This window comes from Gordionus sp. m RMFG-2023, chromosome 4 (genome assembly GCF_954871325.1).
Source record: "Gordionus sp. m RMFG-2023 chromosome 4, tfGorSpeb1-WG-v2, whole genome shotgun sequence".
NCBI classification, from domain to species: domain Eukaryota; kingdom Metazoa; phylum Nematomorpha; class Gordioida; order Chordodea; family Parachordodidae; genus Gordionus; species Gordionus sp. m RMFG-2023.
Window position 1 is genome coordinate 9177227 of NC_088778.1, and position 18324 is coordinate 9195550.

At 25.3% G+C, this 18324-nt stretch overlaps 2 protein-coding genes across 3 annotated transcripts in view; both read right to left on the reverse strand.

Annotated features, from left to right (window-relative positions):
• LOC135927881 (nicastrin-like) overlaps positions 1 to 5770 on the reverse strand; it is a 28520-nt gene extending 22750 nt beyond the window's left edge. For both annotated transcript variants that reach the window (XM_065464117.1, XM_065464118.1), the window contains exons 1-7: positions 5608 to 5770; positions 5440 to 5566; positions 5272 to 5402; positions 5054 to 5196; positions 4861 to 5011; positions 3961 to 4067; positions 631 to 792 (exon numbers count right to left, since the gene is read on the reverse strand). In XM_065464117.1, the coding sequence (XP_065320189.1) occupies positions 631 to 792; positions 3961 to 4067; positions 4861 to 5011; positions 5054 to 5196; positions 5272 to 5402; positions 5440 to 5566; positions 5608 to 5758 (972 nt within the window). In that variant the 5' untranslated portion in view covers positions 5759 to 5770. The remainder of the gene's footprint in view (positions 1 to 630; positions 793 to 3960; positions 4068 to 4860; positions 5012 to 5053; positions 5197 to 5271; positions 5403 to 5439; positions 5567 to 5607) is intronic.
• A 9839-nt stretch (positions 5771 to 15609) lies between these two features.
• LOC135928263 (N(G),N(G)-dimethylarginine dimethylaminohydrolase 1-like) lies at positions 15610 to 17688 on the reverse strand. The gene is made up of 5 exons (XM_065464674.1): positions 17380 to 17688; positions 17235 to 17337; positions 16990 to 17192; positions 16831 to 16950; positions 15610 to 16210 (listed from the first exon to the last, which is right to left on the reverse strand). The coding sequence occupies exons 1-5, from the start codon at positions 17635 to 17637 to the stop codon at positions 16091 to 16093; spliced, it is 804 nt and encodes a 267-aa protein (XP_065320746.1). The 5' UTR covers positions 17638 to 17688; the 3' UTR covers positions 15610 to 16090.
• Positions 17689 to 18324: the final 636 nt, after the last annotated feature.

Below are 18324 nucleotides of genomic sequence, written 5' to 3' on the forward strand. Positions count from 1 at the left end.
TTTGATTTATTAAAAAAAAATTTAAAAAACGAGCTAAATAAACGATTCCGGTATGCACTGCTTATAATTAAAAATAACCGGAATGGAGCTAAATCGTTTTAAAATTTCAAACTAAAAACCGAAATAGAACTAAAACAATACGGTTAGACACCTAACATAAATTCTTCATTTTTGTAAAACTTTGCCATTAAAATATTTTTTTGGCAAAGTATTATGGCGTTGGGCAATTTATACATAATATAAGATTCAAGTTGTTCGATTCGAGGACTATTTTGCTCATATCAAACACATTTTTATTTTAAATGCCTCAAAATTTTAATCATTGTCAAAAATTGTGTTTAAACACTAAATTTAAACTACATAACGAAGTAAGGCATAATAATAATAAACGTAAAAATGGACCCAACAAATAAATCAAAACCAAAGTTAAAGATATATGGGGGGGGGGGGGCGGTAAATGGACTTTCTATCAATTCTTGGCTATTATTTTAGACGATGATTAGCTTAAAAAAACAAGACATTTATTAAATAACATCGGGAAAATTGTTTAAATTTTATAGAATGCTGCATGTAACCTTGATCTTTCGTGATTTGATTATATAAATAAAAACTAACTAAATTGTAATTTACCCCGTTGAAAAACATAAACATAACATTTTTATCGAGATATTGGATAGCGTTTTCCGCGTTAGTTCTAGCCAGCGCTTCGGCCACGATCAACATAGTTATAACGCTTAGAACGGCGCTTTCGGCGGCGGGAGCTATATCGTCGAACATGGTGAGAGCGTCCATCTTAAATAAAATCAACAAAGGATTTGAGTAAAACTTTGAGGATGTATCACTTTTATTAATTGGCTAACCGTTCCATATGTATCCCAAATCCCAAAATGGCTAGTTTTTGACTAGGACCAGAACTTATTAACTTAGTCTCAGGAATTTACTACGAAAAGATAAAATGAATGATTGCGAAATGTAAAGAGGGATTTATCAACTCATTCAGCACTAGTGTTGCGTAATCGGCTAAAAGCTACGCCTAAACCTAATTAGGTTAAGCCTAAAAATCGGCTAAGCCTAATTAGGCTAAGCCTAAAAATCGGCTAAAATTAAATTAGTCAAAATTCTGCATCGATACTTAGCATTAATTATTATTTATTTATTTTAGTAAAATAATTTATTAAATTTATATTTAATGTAAATATTTTATTATAATCAACAAATAATATAGATAATATGATTTAATATTTTTTATTTATATTATTATATTTTGAAATGAAAATAAATTTATTTATTTGATGTTTTTATAATAAAAAAAAATAATATGCTGCAATATTGTAAAAATGTAATATTCTTTTTAATATAATTTATTAGTGATTTTCACAATCTACTTTGAAAATACATCTTTTATTGAGGAATTATATTGTAATTTTATTAAATAAATAAACAATCTTTTAGTGAAATATTATTTTTTTTTTATCATTTTTTTTTAAATTATCTATTTTTTATTAAATGAGGTGGATTTTATGAAACTTTTTTGATGTTATTTTATATGATCTTTTTAAGGTTAATATTTTATTGTGACAATTGTCATAATCGTTATTTTATAAGTTTTACGAATTTTTTTAAAGAAAATATGTTAAAATAAGTATTAATAAGATGTTTAAATAAAAATTTAGTGAAGATGTACCAATGAAAAGTGACAATTGTCATAATCGTTTTTTTATAAGTTTTTTGAATTTTTTTGAAGAAAATATGTTTAATAAGTATTGATAACATGTGTAAATATAAATTTAGTGAAGATGTATCATAGAAAAGTGACAATGTCATAATAGTTATTTTATAAGTTTTATGAATTTTTTTGAAGAAAATATGTTATAAGTATTAATAAGATGTTTAAATAAAAATTTAGTGAAGATGTACCAATGAAGAGTGACAATTGTCATAATCGTTATTTTATAAGTTTTTTGAATTTTTTTGAAGAAAATATGTTTAATAAGTATTGATAACATGTGTAAATATAAATTTAGTGAAGATGTACCATAGAAAAGTGACAATTGTCATAATAGTTATTTTATAAGTTTTATGAATTTTTTTGAAGAAAATATGTTAAAATAAGTATTAATAAGATGTTTAAATAAAAATTTAGTGAAGATGTATCAATGAAGAGTGACAATTGTCATAATCGTTATTTTATAAATTTTTTGAATTTTTTTGAAGAAAATATGTTTAGTGAAGATGTACCATAGAAAAGTGACAATTGTCATAATCGTTATTTTATAGGTTTTATGAATTTTTTTGAAGAAAATATGTTAAAATAAGTATTAATAAGATGTTTAAATAAAAATTTAGTGAAGATGTACCAATGAAAAGTGACAATTGTCATAATCGTTATTTTATAAGTTTTTTGAATATTTTTGAAAAAAATATGTATAATAAGTATTAATAACATGTGTAAATATAAATTTAGTGAAGATGTACCATAGAAAAGTGACAATTGTCATAATCGTTATTTAATAAGTTTTTTGAATTTTTTTGAAGAAAATATATTTAATAAGTATTGATAACATGTGTAAATATAAATTTACTGAAGATGTACCATAGAAAAGTGACAATTGTCATAATCGTTATTTTATAAGTTTTATGAATTTTTTTGAAGAAAATATGTTAAAATAAGTATTAATAAGATGTTTAAATAAAAATTTAGTGAAGATGTACCATAGAAAAGTCTGAAGATGTACCATAGAAAAGTGACAATTGTCATAATCCTTATTTTTAAAGTTTTTAGAATTTTTTGAAGAAAATATGTTAAAATCAGTATTGATAACATGTTCAAATAAAAATTTAGTGAAGATGTACCATAGAAATAGAAAAGTGTGAAGATGTACCATAGAAAAGTGACAATTGTCATTATAGTTATTTTTAAAGTTTTTTGCGTGTGCTGAATCAGCACACGCCTGTACGAATTAGTCAATTATAATATATAAGTCATAGCAGACAGGAAATTCGCTAATTTCTGGAATTCTCTCATTGTAAACAATCTAATTTATTGGTGGAGGGAGAGAATCAAAAGGGGGTAGTTTATATATCATTTTTGGATTTCGTAAAATGGGGTTATTCGTTAGAACGTCCTTCCTTAGAACAATAAAGTTTCGAATTATGGTAGATATATGCATTATCATGATACTAATTTTTTAATTTTAATTCTTTCAATTTAATTCAAAACATCTCTGAATATAATATCTACAATTACTTTTCCTTCTTAATACTTTATTGCTTCCATTGATATTTAAATAGAATTATAGTGGTTTTTTAAAATATATATAATATATATTATAGGTATGCAAAGCCCAACCCAAACCAAATGAAAATGGAATAAAGTTGGGCTTAAATGTTAAAATAAAATATCATTCCTTATTGTGAAATAAATTGATATATTTTGAATTTTTTCCAAAAAGAAAGCAATATTTATTTTCTCTCTATTCAAATAAATTCGTACTGGGTGGACAAACAATAGAACATATTAAAAAAATTCGCTCTATATGTGGTCAGTCCAGACAAATTTTTTTGGAAAAATTTTGAGGCATATATAATTAGGCGTGATGCAGATCACTACTATATATATATCAGAAACCTGCAGAGGTAGCATTTGCATGGACTTGCCTGTGTTTTATATTTTCAGACCCAGCCTGACTCGGATTTTTTTTTTTAAATTTTCAGGAGCTAGCAGGTCTCTGATATATGTCATATACAGAAAAACCATAGTAATAAACAATTCTTCATCTTGAGTCATGACCTCTTTAAATAGGTCCTTATCAGTAAAAAAAAAATTCTACTAAAAATTCTTATCAAAAATGTTTTTTATTGATCAACTTTTCTATGTTGGCAAAAAAAAAGTAAGTAGCTTGACCGTTATTTTTCAGAGGATTTGAAACATAAACAATAAATTTTAAGCGAATTATTTACCCTGGTTGCCAAAAGTACCATCGACCGTGCCTTTAAAGGTTTAGATTTATTAGTAGGCTTTAGCAAGAACCAAATATTGTTGTCCCCTATTTCCATGCATTGTCGTGCTAAATCATTAATTAAAATTGTCAATCCAAACTGTGTTTTAATTTTTATTTAAATTTGATAATACATGAGAGCCCATACCGCGATGTCACTCAGCAATGTGCAATTTTACAAAATATTAAAGTATATATATGCTGTAGTTTAGTGATGAATTACTCATTGCTTAAACAATAATGCTGCCTTTTATACTTACTATATTAGATAATTGCAATTTTAATAGCTAAAAAAAATATTTCAAAAAAATTCAATGCAATGTTTTATTTTATATTGTCACTTTGAGAGATTTTAAAAATATATAAATTCCCAAAGTGTGGATTACTTTGTTTTATTTTTAATTATAAGATATTTAACTTTGTCCTAAATGATGCTATGAAAAACATTAACGAGATCCAAAATTTCTGATATTATTCATAAAAAATCTATTCTATATTAAACAGTAAGCAAGATAAGTAACAATTAAATAATATTGTATTATACATTATTTATATATTAGTATGGATAGTAATTTTAAATGAGAGTCCCATAAAGTTTTTTGCAGGTGGGCCATAAGATATTTGTTATACCCTAAAATTTGAAAGTTATATTTACTGATGTTTAACCTAAATTATATTTTAAGGTATAAATAACTGTTGTTTATAGCAAAAGAGATAAAATATAGATTGATTAATAGAAAATTTATTCTCTAATTCTTTTAAAATACCAAAATATATTATTGAACTTTTTTTTCTAGGTTAATTAATAAGGTTTTTATATTATTAATAAATATAGATAAAAAAAATCCATATATATATATACAGTCAGTCAATGAATTTCCTATATCCCCTCTTCTCATACAAGTTGCTTTATCCTTTACAGCATACATTTCAAATATCATTTGAGCTGAACATATAGGCTCATAATTGGAGCTAAATTTTTCAGTAATATTTACATTATACTTCAAAAAACACTAAAAATATTTGATGGTAATAAAAATGTATATTATGGCAACTTTATCCATTAGTGTATGTATTGATTCTTCATCTTTGACCATAAATATTGGAAAGTCACCCCAATCATTAAAAAAGATACCTTGTCCATGATTCCATTCAATATATTTGCAATTTTCATATTTATCAATGCCAGTATAATAATCTATTTCATTGAAAAAAAATGTTAAGCTCAAATATCATTGTAATATTCATTTAAAAAGATATTTTTAAAGATTACCAGATTGTCTGTTAGGACAGGCTTGATCTGGAGAGAAATGTGGTATTTCATCTAATTTAGTACCATTTAGTGTGTTTAACAATAAAGCACCAGTTATATGTTTACAATTTTTCATTTTAATTAAATTTTTACTGAAGAAAAAATAAATAAGATTAAATAATATTTTACTAATTAAATAAATTAGGATATATCATAGCTATATAATCAAATTCACTATCATTATTTATCAATTTGTCCAAAACGGCTTCATTTAATACAAAATATATTATTCCATTATTTCCACCTCTCATTTTTGCTAGGATAGAAAAAGTTAAAATAAGGTTTATTGATAAATACAGCTGCATCCAATTTGATGAGTACCATTAAGCATTCTAAAGCACCCATAACTTTCGTTAATATTTAAATATACATTTTTATTTTTACGGCTCTTTGAATAAACTTTATTAATGAGAATCAGAGTTAATAAGAAGTAATGCAGTAGTCTCATTATTTTTTTAAATGAAAACCCATATGGGCGTGAATGACTGCATTAAACAGATTCAATATCAAGCAGCGTAGAATTAACTTCAGCATAATATTTTGATTGTTCATTCATTTCTAAGGTATGCAATATTTTTGAAACTTTTGTTTGACGCTTCATCCATGCATTAGATTACTTAAATTAAATATAATTCACTTGATCAGGTTTTTGAAAACAAAACCAAAATATTTATATTAAATATTTTATATCACTCAAAACAATTATTCAAAATGAGAATTAAATAATGATCAATTATGTCAAGGTCTTAAGAAATTGCCTATAAGCCGATATTTAAATATTTATCCGTCTATTATAAAACAATAAGACCTATCAGATCTGAGCAGGCTTTAATAAAACTGAAAACAACTATATTATATCTTAACCCTAATCCATATCCCTCAAACCTTTAAAATTCTAACCCATATAGAACCTTTACTCGCCTTCAAGTACTTATTGAATTAGAAATATATCTCATCCAAATAATTTTCCTTCAGTTAAACATTCTTTGAGTTAGGACTTGAGATATTAAATTTATGACATAAAAAAATATAATATAAATAAAGAAGGTATTCTATTCATAATTTAAAATGACTTATTTCATGATAATATATAACAAATTGTAATCTTCCTATCTCCACCAAATCTTTGAGCAATAACTGATGCAGAGTCCGCTAATATATTTGTGGCACACTCTGCGGCTATTATATTTTTGGTAATGATATGTTCATGTTGGGTGACTTAAAAAATTTCCATTTAATATGCTCAGGCGCGTACGCAGCGGGGGGGACAGGGGGACAAATCCCCCCCCCCCCCCAAAGCCAAAAAATGCAGATGCCGGATTATATTTTTCAAAAATATTATTGTTAATATTTATTCTTATCTCATATATACACATATATATATATATATATTTTATTTATCACATTCATCTACTAAGTTATTTTATCAATCAATTTCGATTTCAAGTTTTCCTTGGCGTAATTTACCTATTATTTTCAAATTTTAGTGGCGTAATATTTATCTAAATTTCTAATAAAATAATAATTATCTCTGAAACTCCTTGTCCAACAAGGAGAAAAAAATTGCAAGCTTGTCCAACGAGATCGAGTCTCCGCCACAGTAACAGCTATTTTGGAGTTAGAAGAGCTGATTATTAATGCTATTACTGAAATATCACAATGGCTTGAAAGAAATATTTCCTCAGAAGCAAGAAAATTATTGAATTCAATACTTATTCCAAATTTTTTTTCTCATTAGAATGTATTATTTAATTATACAACTATTTTATGTAATACTTTTAAAAACATAACATCCACTTGATTAAGAAAATGAGAATAGGGGAGAGCATTTTATTAGAACTCAAGGAAATTAGAGCTAATGTTGTTGAAGAATTTCATATTTTATATGTTATTGTTGAGTCAAAAGCAGAGGTATACGTGTTTAATATTTGTCCCCCTCGACTTGCAGCAAGCAAGCTCATCATCAAAACATTAATATAGGATCAGTAGAAGAGTATTATAAAACAAATGTCCCCTCTCCCAACCTTTTTCATATGGTGATAGAAAAAAAATATAAATATTTGTTATATTTTTATCATGAAGATGTTAAAATATCTTATGATGCCTTATTAGCTGAATAACTATGATTAAAAGATTAACTATGGTTGATACAGTCCCAAAAAATGCTATGGATGCTTTTTATTTTAAACACATTTTAGTTTATACTCCCAATTATTAAAATGGTTATATATATATTAGCAGCTCTTTAGTAAACTAATGAGAGAACATTCACTTTTTTAAGAAGAATAACAGAGCCTTGCAGAGGTACCATTTGCAGGACCAGGCCCAGATTTTATTTTAAAATTTTTTCCGGCCCGGGTTTTTTTTTAAAAAATTTTCAGGCCCGGCCCGGCTGGCTTAGCCTGAATTTTTTAAAATAAATTATATTTATTTTTGATATTTATAGCTAATAATGGCGATTTTAAATATTTGGTTTTAAAATATACAACTCGGCTCGGATATTTTTTCTTAAAAAATTTTCAGGCCCAGCCCGGGTGTTTTTAAAAAAAAAATTACGAGCCCGGCCCGGGTATATTTAAAAAAATTAAAATACGGTCCGGCTCAGGGGCCGGGCCTGCAAGTCTGTGAAAAACATACCTATGAAATACAACATATGAAAGTAGATTGAATGATTTGGATCTTTTGAATATTCATAGACATTTAACGCCAAGCAAGGATTGATAATTGAAAAATTAGCTCAAAACATACAAAATACAATTATTCCTAAGAAACTTTTTGTGTATTAATTTATATTTACAACATTTAAATTTTTTATACTTTATATATTTTAAAAGCTTAAAAAATTCAAATTTCAATTTTGGGTCATTTAGGTGATTCATATCGTGGGTTATATTCACTTTATATTTTATGATTCACATTTAAATGCCGGTTTATATATATAATTTTTTTAATTCACATTAGTTTAAAATTGTGTATTAGAAAAGTTATTAATCCTAATAAATTTATGCTTAGTATTTTTAATTAAAAATATTTTTTCTTAAAAAAATTTATTATCCCCCCCAGACCAAATTCCTGCGTACACGCCTGTGATTCTATAATTAAATCTTTGATAAGTTGATTCATAATCTTGATGATGGATAAATGCCAATTTTAATGAAAATGGTAGTTGTTAAAGAAATTTAATATCACTATCGCATCGATGTTGATTTCTAAGAAATTGAGAAATTATGAGAATCATTTTTTAATTTATTTACGTATCAAATTAATTTTTCACTGAAAATATAAAATGAAATTTGATCTTTTTAATATAATTGTAACTAATATAATGTCATTCACTATTAGATTCAAAAAAGAAAAATAATTTAAAATTTTAATGTCATTAGCAAAACAAAACAAGTAGTTTAAAGGAGAATTATAAATAAATAAATTAATTACAACTACTTAACAATCGATATCATTACCTATCTTAAAATACCTAAAATCGCATCAAATTTTTATTTAAATTGTATAATATTATTAATTCTATTTAGCTTAACTAATATGATATATTTTTTAAGTGTCTGTATCTGTTTGAATGCAGAGTTGAGATGCAGATATTTTTTAATAATATAAATCTTGGATGCTAAATCTTTTCGGTTTTAAAAAATATACAAGACACAAAAGTATAATGTATCTTAGATGCAAATATCCGCGATTCCTTAATTCTGCCATATTAGAGTAAAAGAGTGTTCAGGTAAACTGGAACATTAATGTTTATAATATTGTCAAATGATATTTAGTGAGAATATTGGGAAGAGATTGACGGAAGGTTTACCTTATGAGATGAATACTATGATGCATTCGTTATCATATTCATATTTTTAGAACTAGTAGATTGAATCAGATGATAAAAGAAATGTTTTCAAAATATATTCTTAAAAATATTCTTAGATTTAGTATTAGTATATCACAATCAAACTACAGCAACGTTCGAAATAACATCTAATAATCAAGTTAATGATAATTATTTTTCTTTAAGTAAAATATAACAAATTAAAAGAACTCATTTATCCTTCTATTAAGAATTTTAAAAAAAAAATGATGCAATACCTTTATTACTACCACTTTAAAAGGAATTAAGTTTTGGCTGATGTAATGGATTAATGATCAATTATTTTAAAAATTAACTATTTCTAAAAATAATAATTTAATATCTCTCATAGAGATATGCAAAATCCAACTTTATCTTCAAACATGGTTCCATGCCCAGCATTATTCATTTACCTAATAATTAAAAAAAAAATTATTTAGCATATTTTTTTAATTTCCTCTTTTTTATATTATACATAGGGGTAACCAGGATTTTGTGACTGGGGGTGGGGACACTATTATATGCTTTTTCCCATATGGATTTTTCTTAGAGGCTACTTATTGTAGACCTTTGGATATCTTCGATTTTTATGAAAATAATTTTGTTTCACTTTTTTTATATATAAATACATTTTCTAAAAAAATTTAATAGACGTTATTTTGAAAAGTAATTACTAATTTTTCTTTCAAATTCTTCTTTATAGTGACTTGTATGCTATTTAGAAAAGAAGTGGAGGAGGAGTGGAGGATTTTTATAGGCTCAAAATGATATATTGACAAGCAATTTTCCAATGGGAGGATTCCCCCCTCTACCCTAGCTATGCCTATGTTATAGTCAATTATTTTTTTGGTTTATATGTGCTTGGCTTATAGCCATTTCGCCTAAAAGTGATTAGCAAAAGGTCATCCTATCTAAAAGTGGGAAAAATCAAATACCCAAATTATATATAAATGAGAAAATGTAATGGCAAATTAGAAAATTAATAGAAAAAATGAGAAAATGCAATAGCAAATTAGAAAATTTAATAGAAAATGAGCAAAAATACTAGTAAATTAGCAAAATGCCGTTTCGTCTAAAAGTGCCAAAAGATCAAATAAATTGCAAATGATAGGAAATTAGAAATGTAATACCATATTTATAATCTAATAGAAAATGAGTAAAATTACTAGAAAATTAGCAAAATGCCGTTTTGCCTAAAGGGTCAAAAATAAAATTTAATAACAAATACTCAAATTATGTAATTAATAAGAAAATATTTGGAAAAATCCCATATTTTGACACTGTTCTTAGGCCATTTGTTTATATAGAACTATTCTAATTTAGTAGGTAATGTATATTTTATAGTAAAGTTTCATACTTTTCTATAAGCAAAAGATACAAGTATCTTATATCTTTTTGATATTTATAATAAGATACTAATAACTGTATCTAAGATTCTTTTTCTACAAAGAATCTGCATTTAATATATTTTTTTACAAATATTATATAAGATATATATATATATAGATATCTAGATTTTTTTTGACACTTTTACAAAAATTTAAAATTCCATTAATAAAATAGGTTAGCTTAGGAAAGAAAAGATATTAGTTCGGGTTGGGGGTTTATATTATATTAAATAAAATATAAATTTTATAAGAAACCAAGCCCAAGTTCTAGTCACATAGCCAAGATTTGTCAGCGGGGTAAAATCACAAGCTTTTTTGCTATTTTTTAATTAAATTTGAATTTTTTTTTTAAAGTGTTGAACATAACTTTAAAAAAATTTTTTATCCTCCATGAACATTTTTCTAAGTTGCCCTCTGGTCAGTTTAAATAAGAAGGCTAATAGGATAATAAGAAAAGTTCTAAAATTGACATCAAGATTCAAGATAGAACAAAAATATTTAAGCACTAAAAGCAACTATAATAAAAACTTGAACAAAAAAATATATAAAATATTGCATCATAAAATATCAACTTTTTATCGTATTTTAATATATGAGACTAGATATTTCTAGCTGTAGCATTGATATTTTTATTATTTAGTAACAATAGCAAAAAAATAGGAAGTCAAAGAGAGTGTGGAATCTTTGGGGAAAATTAAATGAACAAAAAAAAAGGAAAAAAGACTTAGTCGGACCGTATAGAATGGTTGATGAGATGAAGTGAATAAAATGATGCAGTGCACGAAATTTCTGGTAGAAGGATAGGATATAAAATAACGAAAAACAAAAAAGGAAAGAAAAAATTTTGAAAATAAAAAATAGAAAAAAGATAAAAATAAACGCGAAATAAAGGAAAAAATGATGAAGGTAAGAGGGCGTGAGAAATTAAACTATAAGGCTAGAAAATAATTGGGAAATAAAAGTGTACAACTTAGAAATCAAAGGACCCCAGGATAGACAAATTATTAAATTTACAAAATAATGATTATGAAAGAGCTACATATAGATATATTTAAACAAGATAAGATGCAGAATATAATTGCGAAGATTGTATAATTTGCATCATCAGAGGAATAGATCACACAGGAAGGATGATAGAATCAAGAGCATAGTAATTAAGATAAGGTTAATAGATCTGCAAAGCCCGGTCCATACTCTTTTTTAAAAAGGGCCGGGCAGGACTTAAATTTTTAAATATAATATTAAATTTTGGTAAAATAAGATAGTTTTCAAAATTTTGCAAGAAACAAGGCGCCAATATTTTTAATTTGTAAAATATTGTTATTTTTAAAATATTGTTTTTACATAATAATATATTAAATTTTTAGATATTTAAATAATTTTGAACGGGGCTGAGTGGACAAATAATCTTAATTTCGGGCCGGGTTTTTCGGGCAAAATAAATAAAAATTTGTTCGAGATTGGGCTGGGTAATTTTTTTTTTGAATTTCAGGTCGGGTCGAGGTTGAAAAATTATGCCCGATGCAGATCACTAACAGATATTAACGTTAAAAAAATCAAGATTTACGATGGTAAATAAAATGGTATTTGCGGTTCGAACAAAAAAGATCAAGATACCCAGAATGGACAAAGTAGCCAGGAAAATATGGAATAGCAAAGCGAACAATTATGGGGTGAGAATGCAGAAGCAATGACTGGATCAGAGAACTAGAATGTAATCGAAACTAAAGACGATTAAAAAGAGATGGCTAATTAGACGGAAGGATAGCATAGATGAGTTGAGGATGAGGGCCGTGTGGTAACTTAGATGAGAGACGAGTGGTGGAATAAGGTACAAGAAAATGGAAAAAAATATTGAAATAAGGATATGGAAAAGGAAAAAAGAAGGTAATAGTGAAAAAGCAATGTATATGGGCAAGAAGATGGAAAGAATAATAAAGAGAGTATGAGTAATTCAAGGAAATAAGAGAGATATCATATTTTGGTAAATGAAGGCAAGATTTAGGAAAAAATATAAAAGCTGTCCAAAATAGAAAAAATTTGAGTATATATATATTCCTTTTTTTGTTCCCTAATTATTTTCGGTGAACTTTATTTACATTGTCGACGTACATTATTATTTTCAACAGGGATTAAAAAATTTTGCAATTTGACTTTGTTAAATTTTTATTTGAAGTTATAGATACATTATAATTGTTGTAATTTAGGATATTATATTATTTATTTTTTTTCATATGGTAAAATTTATTTAAAAATCAATTTTAAAATAATACATTGAACGTTAAAAGTAAAACATATATAAGTAATTTAAAAATATATATTAAAAATATCATGTAAACTATTTGTAAATTAAAATCTATATAAAAAACTGTATAATAAAAAAAAAAAAATTAGTATGGTAAATTGTATGTTGGGTGGGAGGAGGTCAAGAAAGAGAGCCGTTATTAGGCCAATTTTATTATTTTTTATACAAGTCTTAATCACGTGAAAAATACATAATTAAATATAATAAACAATCAAATAAAGTCGTGTACATGATATTTACAATTTTCTAAACTTGATGTAGTGTCACATATGCTAGAAAGTGAACACTTCGGTAAAATACGCAAAGAATTCCTTGTGTCACTAAAAAATTTGAATAAATAGAAAAGAGGTAACATTGGTAGTTTAGTCATATACAAGGCGTGTAAAATTTATTTTCAAGGTTATCAGGAAAAAATTAGCAATTAACTTTTGCGAATAAAAGTGAACCAAATGGATTAGGAATAATGTTGCTATGATATTATTCTTTTTGTTTTCCAAACGTAACCGTTGAATAGTTGTCAAATGGTTCAACTTGTATGAACTCTGTAATTTTTACGTTGGGCCCTATTTTGATGTTTTCAGGGTATATGATATAGTCAGGGTGTCAATCAGTAATCCATAATAATAGATTTCTAATATCTCGAATATTATAATTGCAATATTACATATATTTCCGATACAATATTCCATTTATACTTCCAATAAATTATCATATATAATTCAGAAGATAAATCAGGTTCATATATTTCAATACTTATTTTTAGGTTTTTTTTAATTTGAGTTCAATCAGTTATCCATTTCCTTCCCAATATAAAAAAAACAAACATAACGTCTTAATTTAAAAACAATATTTTTACTAAGTGAAAAAGAAGATTATTATATTGGATATTAAGAAATGAAACTCTTTTTTTTTCCACAGTAGAGATTGACAATGAATTTTAATTTTATTTAAATATAATTTCTTTTATATAAATTAATTTGAACAAAATTTATTAATCATTTTAAAAAAAGTTAAAATTTAGTAATATTAAATTATAATTTTTTTCAAAAATTTCAGATTATTTTTTTTAAGCGTCAAATAAATCTTGCTCAAATTATAGTTATATTCGTTATCACATTTCCCTTACGATTAAGATATGATTATTTTCAAACCAATTTATTGATAATAATAAAATTTGATAATATGTCTAATTTCCAAATATCATATCTGCCTAGAGGCATCATATAAAAAACAAGTTGTTTAGGATAAAAATGTAAGAACTAAAACCCATTTGTATTATTTTATAATTATATACAAAATACTAGGTATCCAATTGTATTTATTAATACCTTGTTATCGATATGAGAAGGGATGGAGAAATAGGGGGGGGGGGGGTAACTAGTCACCCTAATTTAATGTTTTTATTTTAGTATTAATGTTAATTTTTTTTTCTTAATATTTCTTAAAATAAATTTTATAATTTTGTCACGAATATATATTGCTATTTTAAATAATAATACTCTACTTTTTATAAAAAAAAATTTCTGATGTTTTGTCAATATTTCCATTCAAGACTTAAAGGCCTGTAATGGGCTAGTTTTTATATAATAGACTAGTAAGATTAATATTAGTTATAATACTTTTTTTGCCTAATTTCACCATCTAAACAAACAGGTATAAGCTTAAATGGCTAATGTAGACATTAATAATATTTAGGTTCCAATTTATCTAGAATATAATTGAAAGGTTAAAAAATCTATAAAAAACATTAATTTCCCCAGATAATTTTAAAAATTATCATATTCATATTTTCTTCATTTTTTTAAATTTACTACTATGTCCTTTAAGCATTTAATAATATATAAGGCGACCGGACCATATTTTAATACCCGGGCCGGGGCGGGTCTGAAAAAAAATACCTTCTAAATATTTTAAATCGCCATTATTAGCTATAAAAATTAAAATAAATATTATATTTTAAAAAAAGCCGGGCCAGGTGAAAATATAAAACCGGCCGGTTCGCAAATTTTTTAAATAAAAATCCGGGCCGGACCTTGCTAGTATATCTGAGTTCCAATCAAATTAATTAAAGAGTTTTCTAATTATAATATAAAAAAACTTGGAGTCACTATAACTCATTTGGGTAATGAAGATATACTCCAAAACAACTAATCGATTAGCATTCGTAATAATGTACAAGTAAACTAAATATATGTAAAGGCCTACTGATGATTTAAACTAGTTAGGATCTTATATGACATGGCTAAGATTAGTTTATATAATATTGGTAAATCTTAATTATAGTTAATACTATTATTAGTCGATTCCACAAAAAAAAAGAGTCAAATCGAATATTTAGCCGAAATATCTTTGAGAAGATCGCTTCAACGTTGTGGATAAAAATTAATTCGTATCTCTAATTTTTGGGCCTGTAGAATTGAACCAAATAGCGATTAATTAACGTAAAACTTCCACTCGCTTACAGAATATGTATAGATCAAAAAGAGGTGGAAACAAGTATATATAAATTTTAAACACATTAAAATAATAATGTAAAATTACATTTATAATAAATCAAAATCTATTATATTTTTTCTCGTGATATGATTAATTCTGATAAATGAGATTTAAGAAGACGCTTTATAGTTAAATGAATCTTCTTTGTTAATAAAGAATTATATTGATAAAAATATTATCAAAGAAACAACCAAATTTTTATTGATTAATATTTCCTATATATTTGGTTTAAAAAAATTATCGATATTTTGTTAAATAGGTAATTTAATCAAAAAAATAATAATATAATACGAAATTTGTCATAGATAATAAAAAAATGTACATTTCAGATTTCAAATATTAATTTATCGTAGTTCGATCATTTTTGTAAGTCTAATAAATATACATAAGAGTAATTGTCATAAATAAATATTTCATTCATGCCCTTGGCCAATATAATGACAATAAAATAATTAAATCATTTACAAAATATTACAGTATAATATATGCTTATAATGTTTTCTCACTTTTAGCGTGATACATTCTAGGTCCCAAAAATCAAAACATTTTAAAATGTCTTCTCGGTTTTTTTAACGTTTTAAATTTTTGTCCTGACCCCTTAAGGAGTTAAAATCTATATATGGAATGGTATGTGTGGTTATGTGTTTATTAATATATAAAATATATTTTGTAATAAGTTACATATAATATGTTATCGCCTTTTTTTTGTTCTCTATCAATTTTTCTACAAGAAATATTTGTTTATTTGACAATTTTTTGCTTTCCAATGAGTAAAACCAATCTCGAAAGATTACCATGTAATTTGGATAACTCTGTCAGGTCCACTAGATCTTGCTTAAAGCCCAATTTTTCTTCAATTAGCTAGACATATATACGTTATAGAAATTCAGATTAGGGGGTAATTTAAAGGAATTACAACATCAAAACATGTGGAAAAGGGAATTCATTTTTAAATCGATTTGTTATGTGCTGAAAGCTTGTAGAATTTGTTTTAATGACAAAGATAATGGTACAGGGGTTATATAACTAAAATGTTATGGGTTAAAATTTGTTTTAGTCAATTTTTAATCAGTTCATTATAAATTATTAAAAATCATTAAAATTAGCTAAAAGTGATTAAAATTAATAATAGTAAATGCATAAAAGTATTGGCAGTTTATATGTCAAAATAACCTAAAAATATCAAACCCTAAAAAAATTAAATAAATAGTATTAAATAAGCAATTATGTTTAGATCAGATTTATAAAAAAAAATTTTAAGTGATTAGTAATAAGATAATCGAGAAATCTAAAAATGTGTCTTATTGTTCGAGAGTTTTAAATAAAATAAACTAATTGTTTATGTAATATTTCATAGATGATAATAAATTAGTGTCAAGGGAAAACTTTGAAAAATTAAGCATTTTGCTATATCTTATTAAGTCAATTAATTTTAATATAATAAAGTAATATTTTTATGCTTAATTTAAAATATTAAAAACCTTCAAATCTTCTTCCTTATCATTTGAACACATAAATGAACCATTTATATAGAGACAGTTAATAAGATCCAATGGCAAAATTAAAATTTTGTATTTATATGAGGCTTTCATTTCCATTTGCTAATTATAAACAATAAAACAAAAATGTCAATGCAATACCTTTAAAATAGAATTTCCTTTAATATTTATATATATTAAGATATCTTCATTTATTAAACAATTAACATAGTATTTTAGGCAAATGTTGCTGTTTTTTTCTTTAAAATTTATTAATGAGCAGGAATAATCAGGAAATGTGTTTGCAAATATTTTAGCTCCCTTTTCATTTGTATTAGCTGTAATGCCAATAAAAAACTCTCTGCCTAAAATGTTTAAACTATTTATCATTAAGATTAGATGAAAACCAGTAAAAAGAACATCATTTGCATCAATAAATGCATCCTCGTCTAAAATTTCATAAACTTCCATATTTAACTCTTTACTAATAATATTTTTGATATTTTGTTTCTAATTATAGATAAAGTTTTATAAATTACAAATATTTTATACTTCTTTGGCCTGAGAAATTTTAGAGTTGTATAGGAATGCCATACCATTGACACCTATACCTATATCACCAGTAAAGGCAGAATATGGCAAAGTTTCTTCTGCTGCCAATTCAATTACATCTAATCCAATCTTTCTTAATAACTTTACATATTGTTCAAATTCTTTTTTAGCTCGATAAATATCAATTTGCGGTTGGCCGATACTACATATAGATTTTGGAATTCTGCTTACAATGGCATGTGTATACTTAAAATTCATAAAACTGTCAAAGTTTTTAATTCATGAATTTCAGCTGATTGAATTCATGCTAAAAAATGATTTTTTTATATTTATATAGATTTTTATCTAAAATTCGATTGATATACAAAAATTTCATATAATCGTACAAGTAATTTTTTGTAAATTTAAACTAGGTCAGTTTGAAAGATGTGTTTCGACATTGTTCTAAAAATGAGAAGGTATTTAACATCTGAATTTATAATGTTTTCATATCAAAGACTTTTTTAATAAATTATTCCTATTAAATTCTCTTGGATAAAATGTGTAACACAGTCCTACACCTGTCCATATGGACTTTAATATTTTCAAAGTTGGATATAGAACTAGGTTAATTGATAATATATGTTTATTTCCACTCTCACATAGTTAAATAAAAATAAATTTAACATAGCCAACAAAATCCTTCCATCATCAAATTTTTATTCAATAGGGCATAGGCTTTTTACTACTCATTATATAGTTAACTTCGGCCTTCCCAAAAATCTTGGTTGGTTCTCTTAATAACAATGTAAAATAGTCAATATTACCCTTCCATACAAAACCTACTAAATCGGAAATGAGCCTTAATTTAAATGTATACTTAAGGAGAGAGTGGTTATCAAATGAAACTGTAGGAAAAATCAGCCAGCTTAGAGAAGGCAATAACTTGAACAGAGAACTATGGAA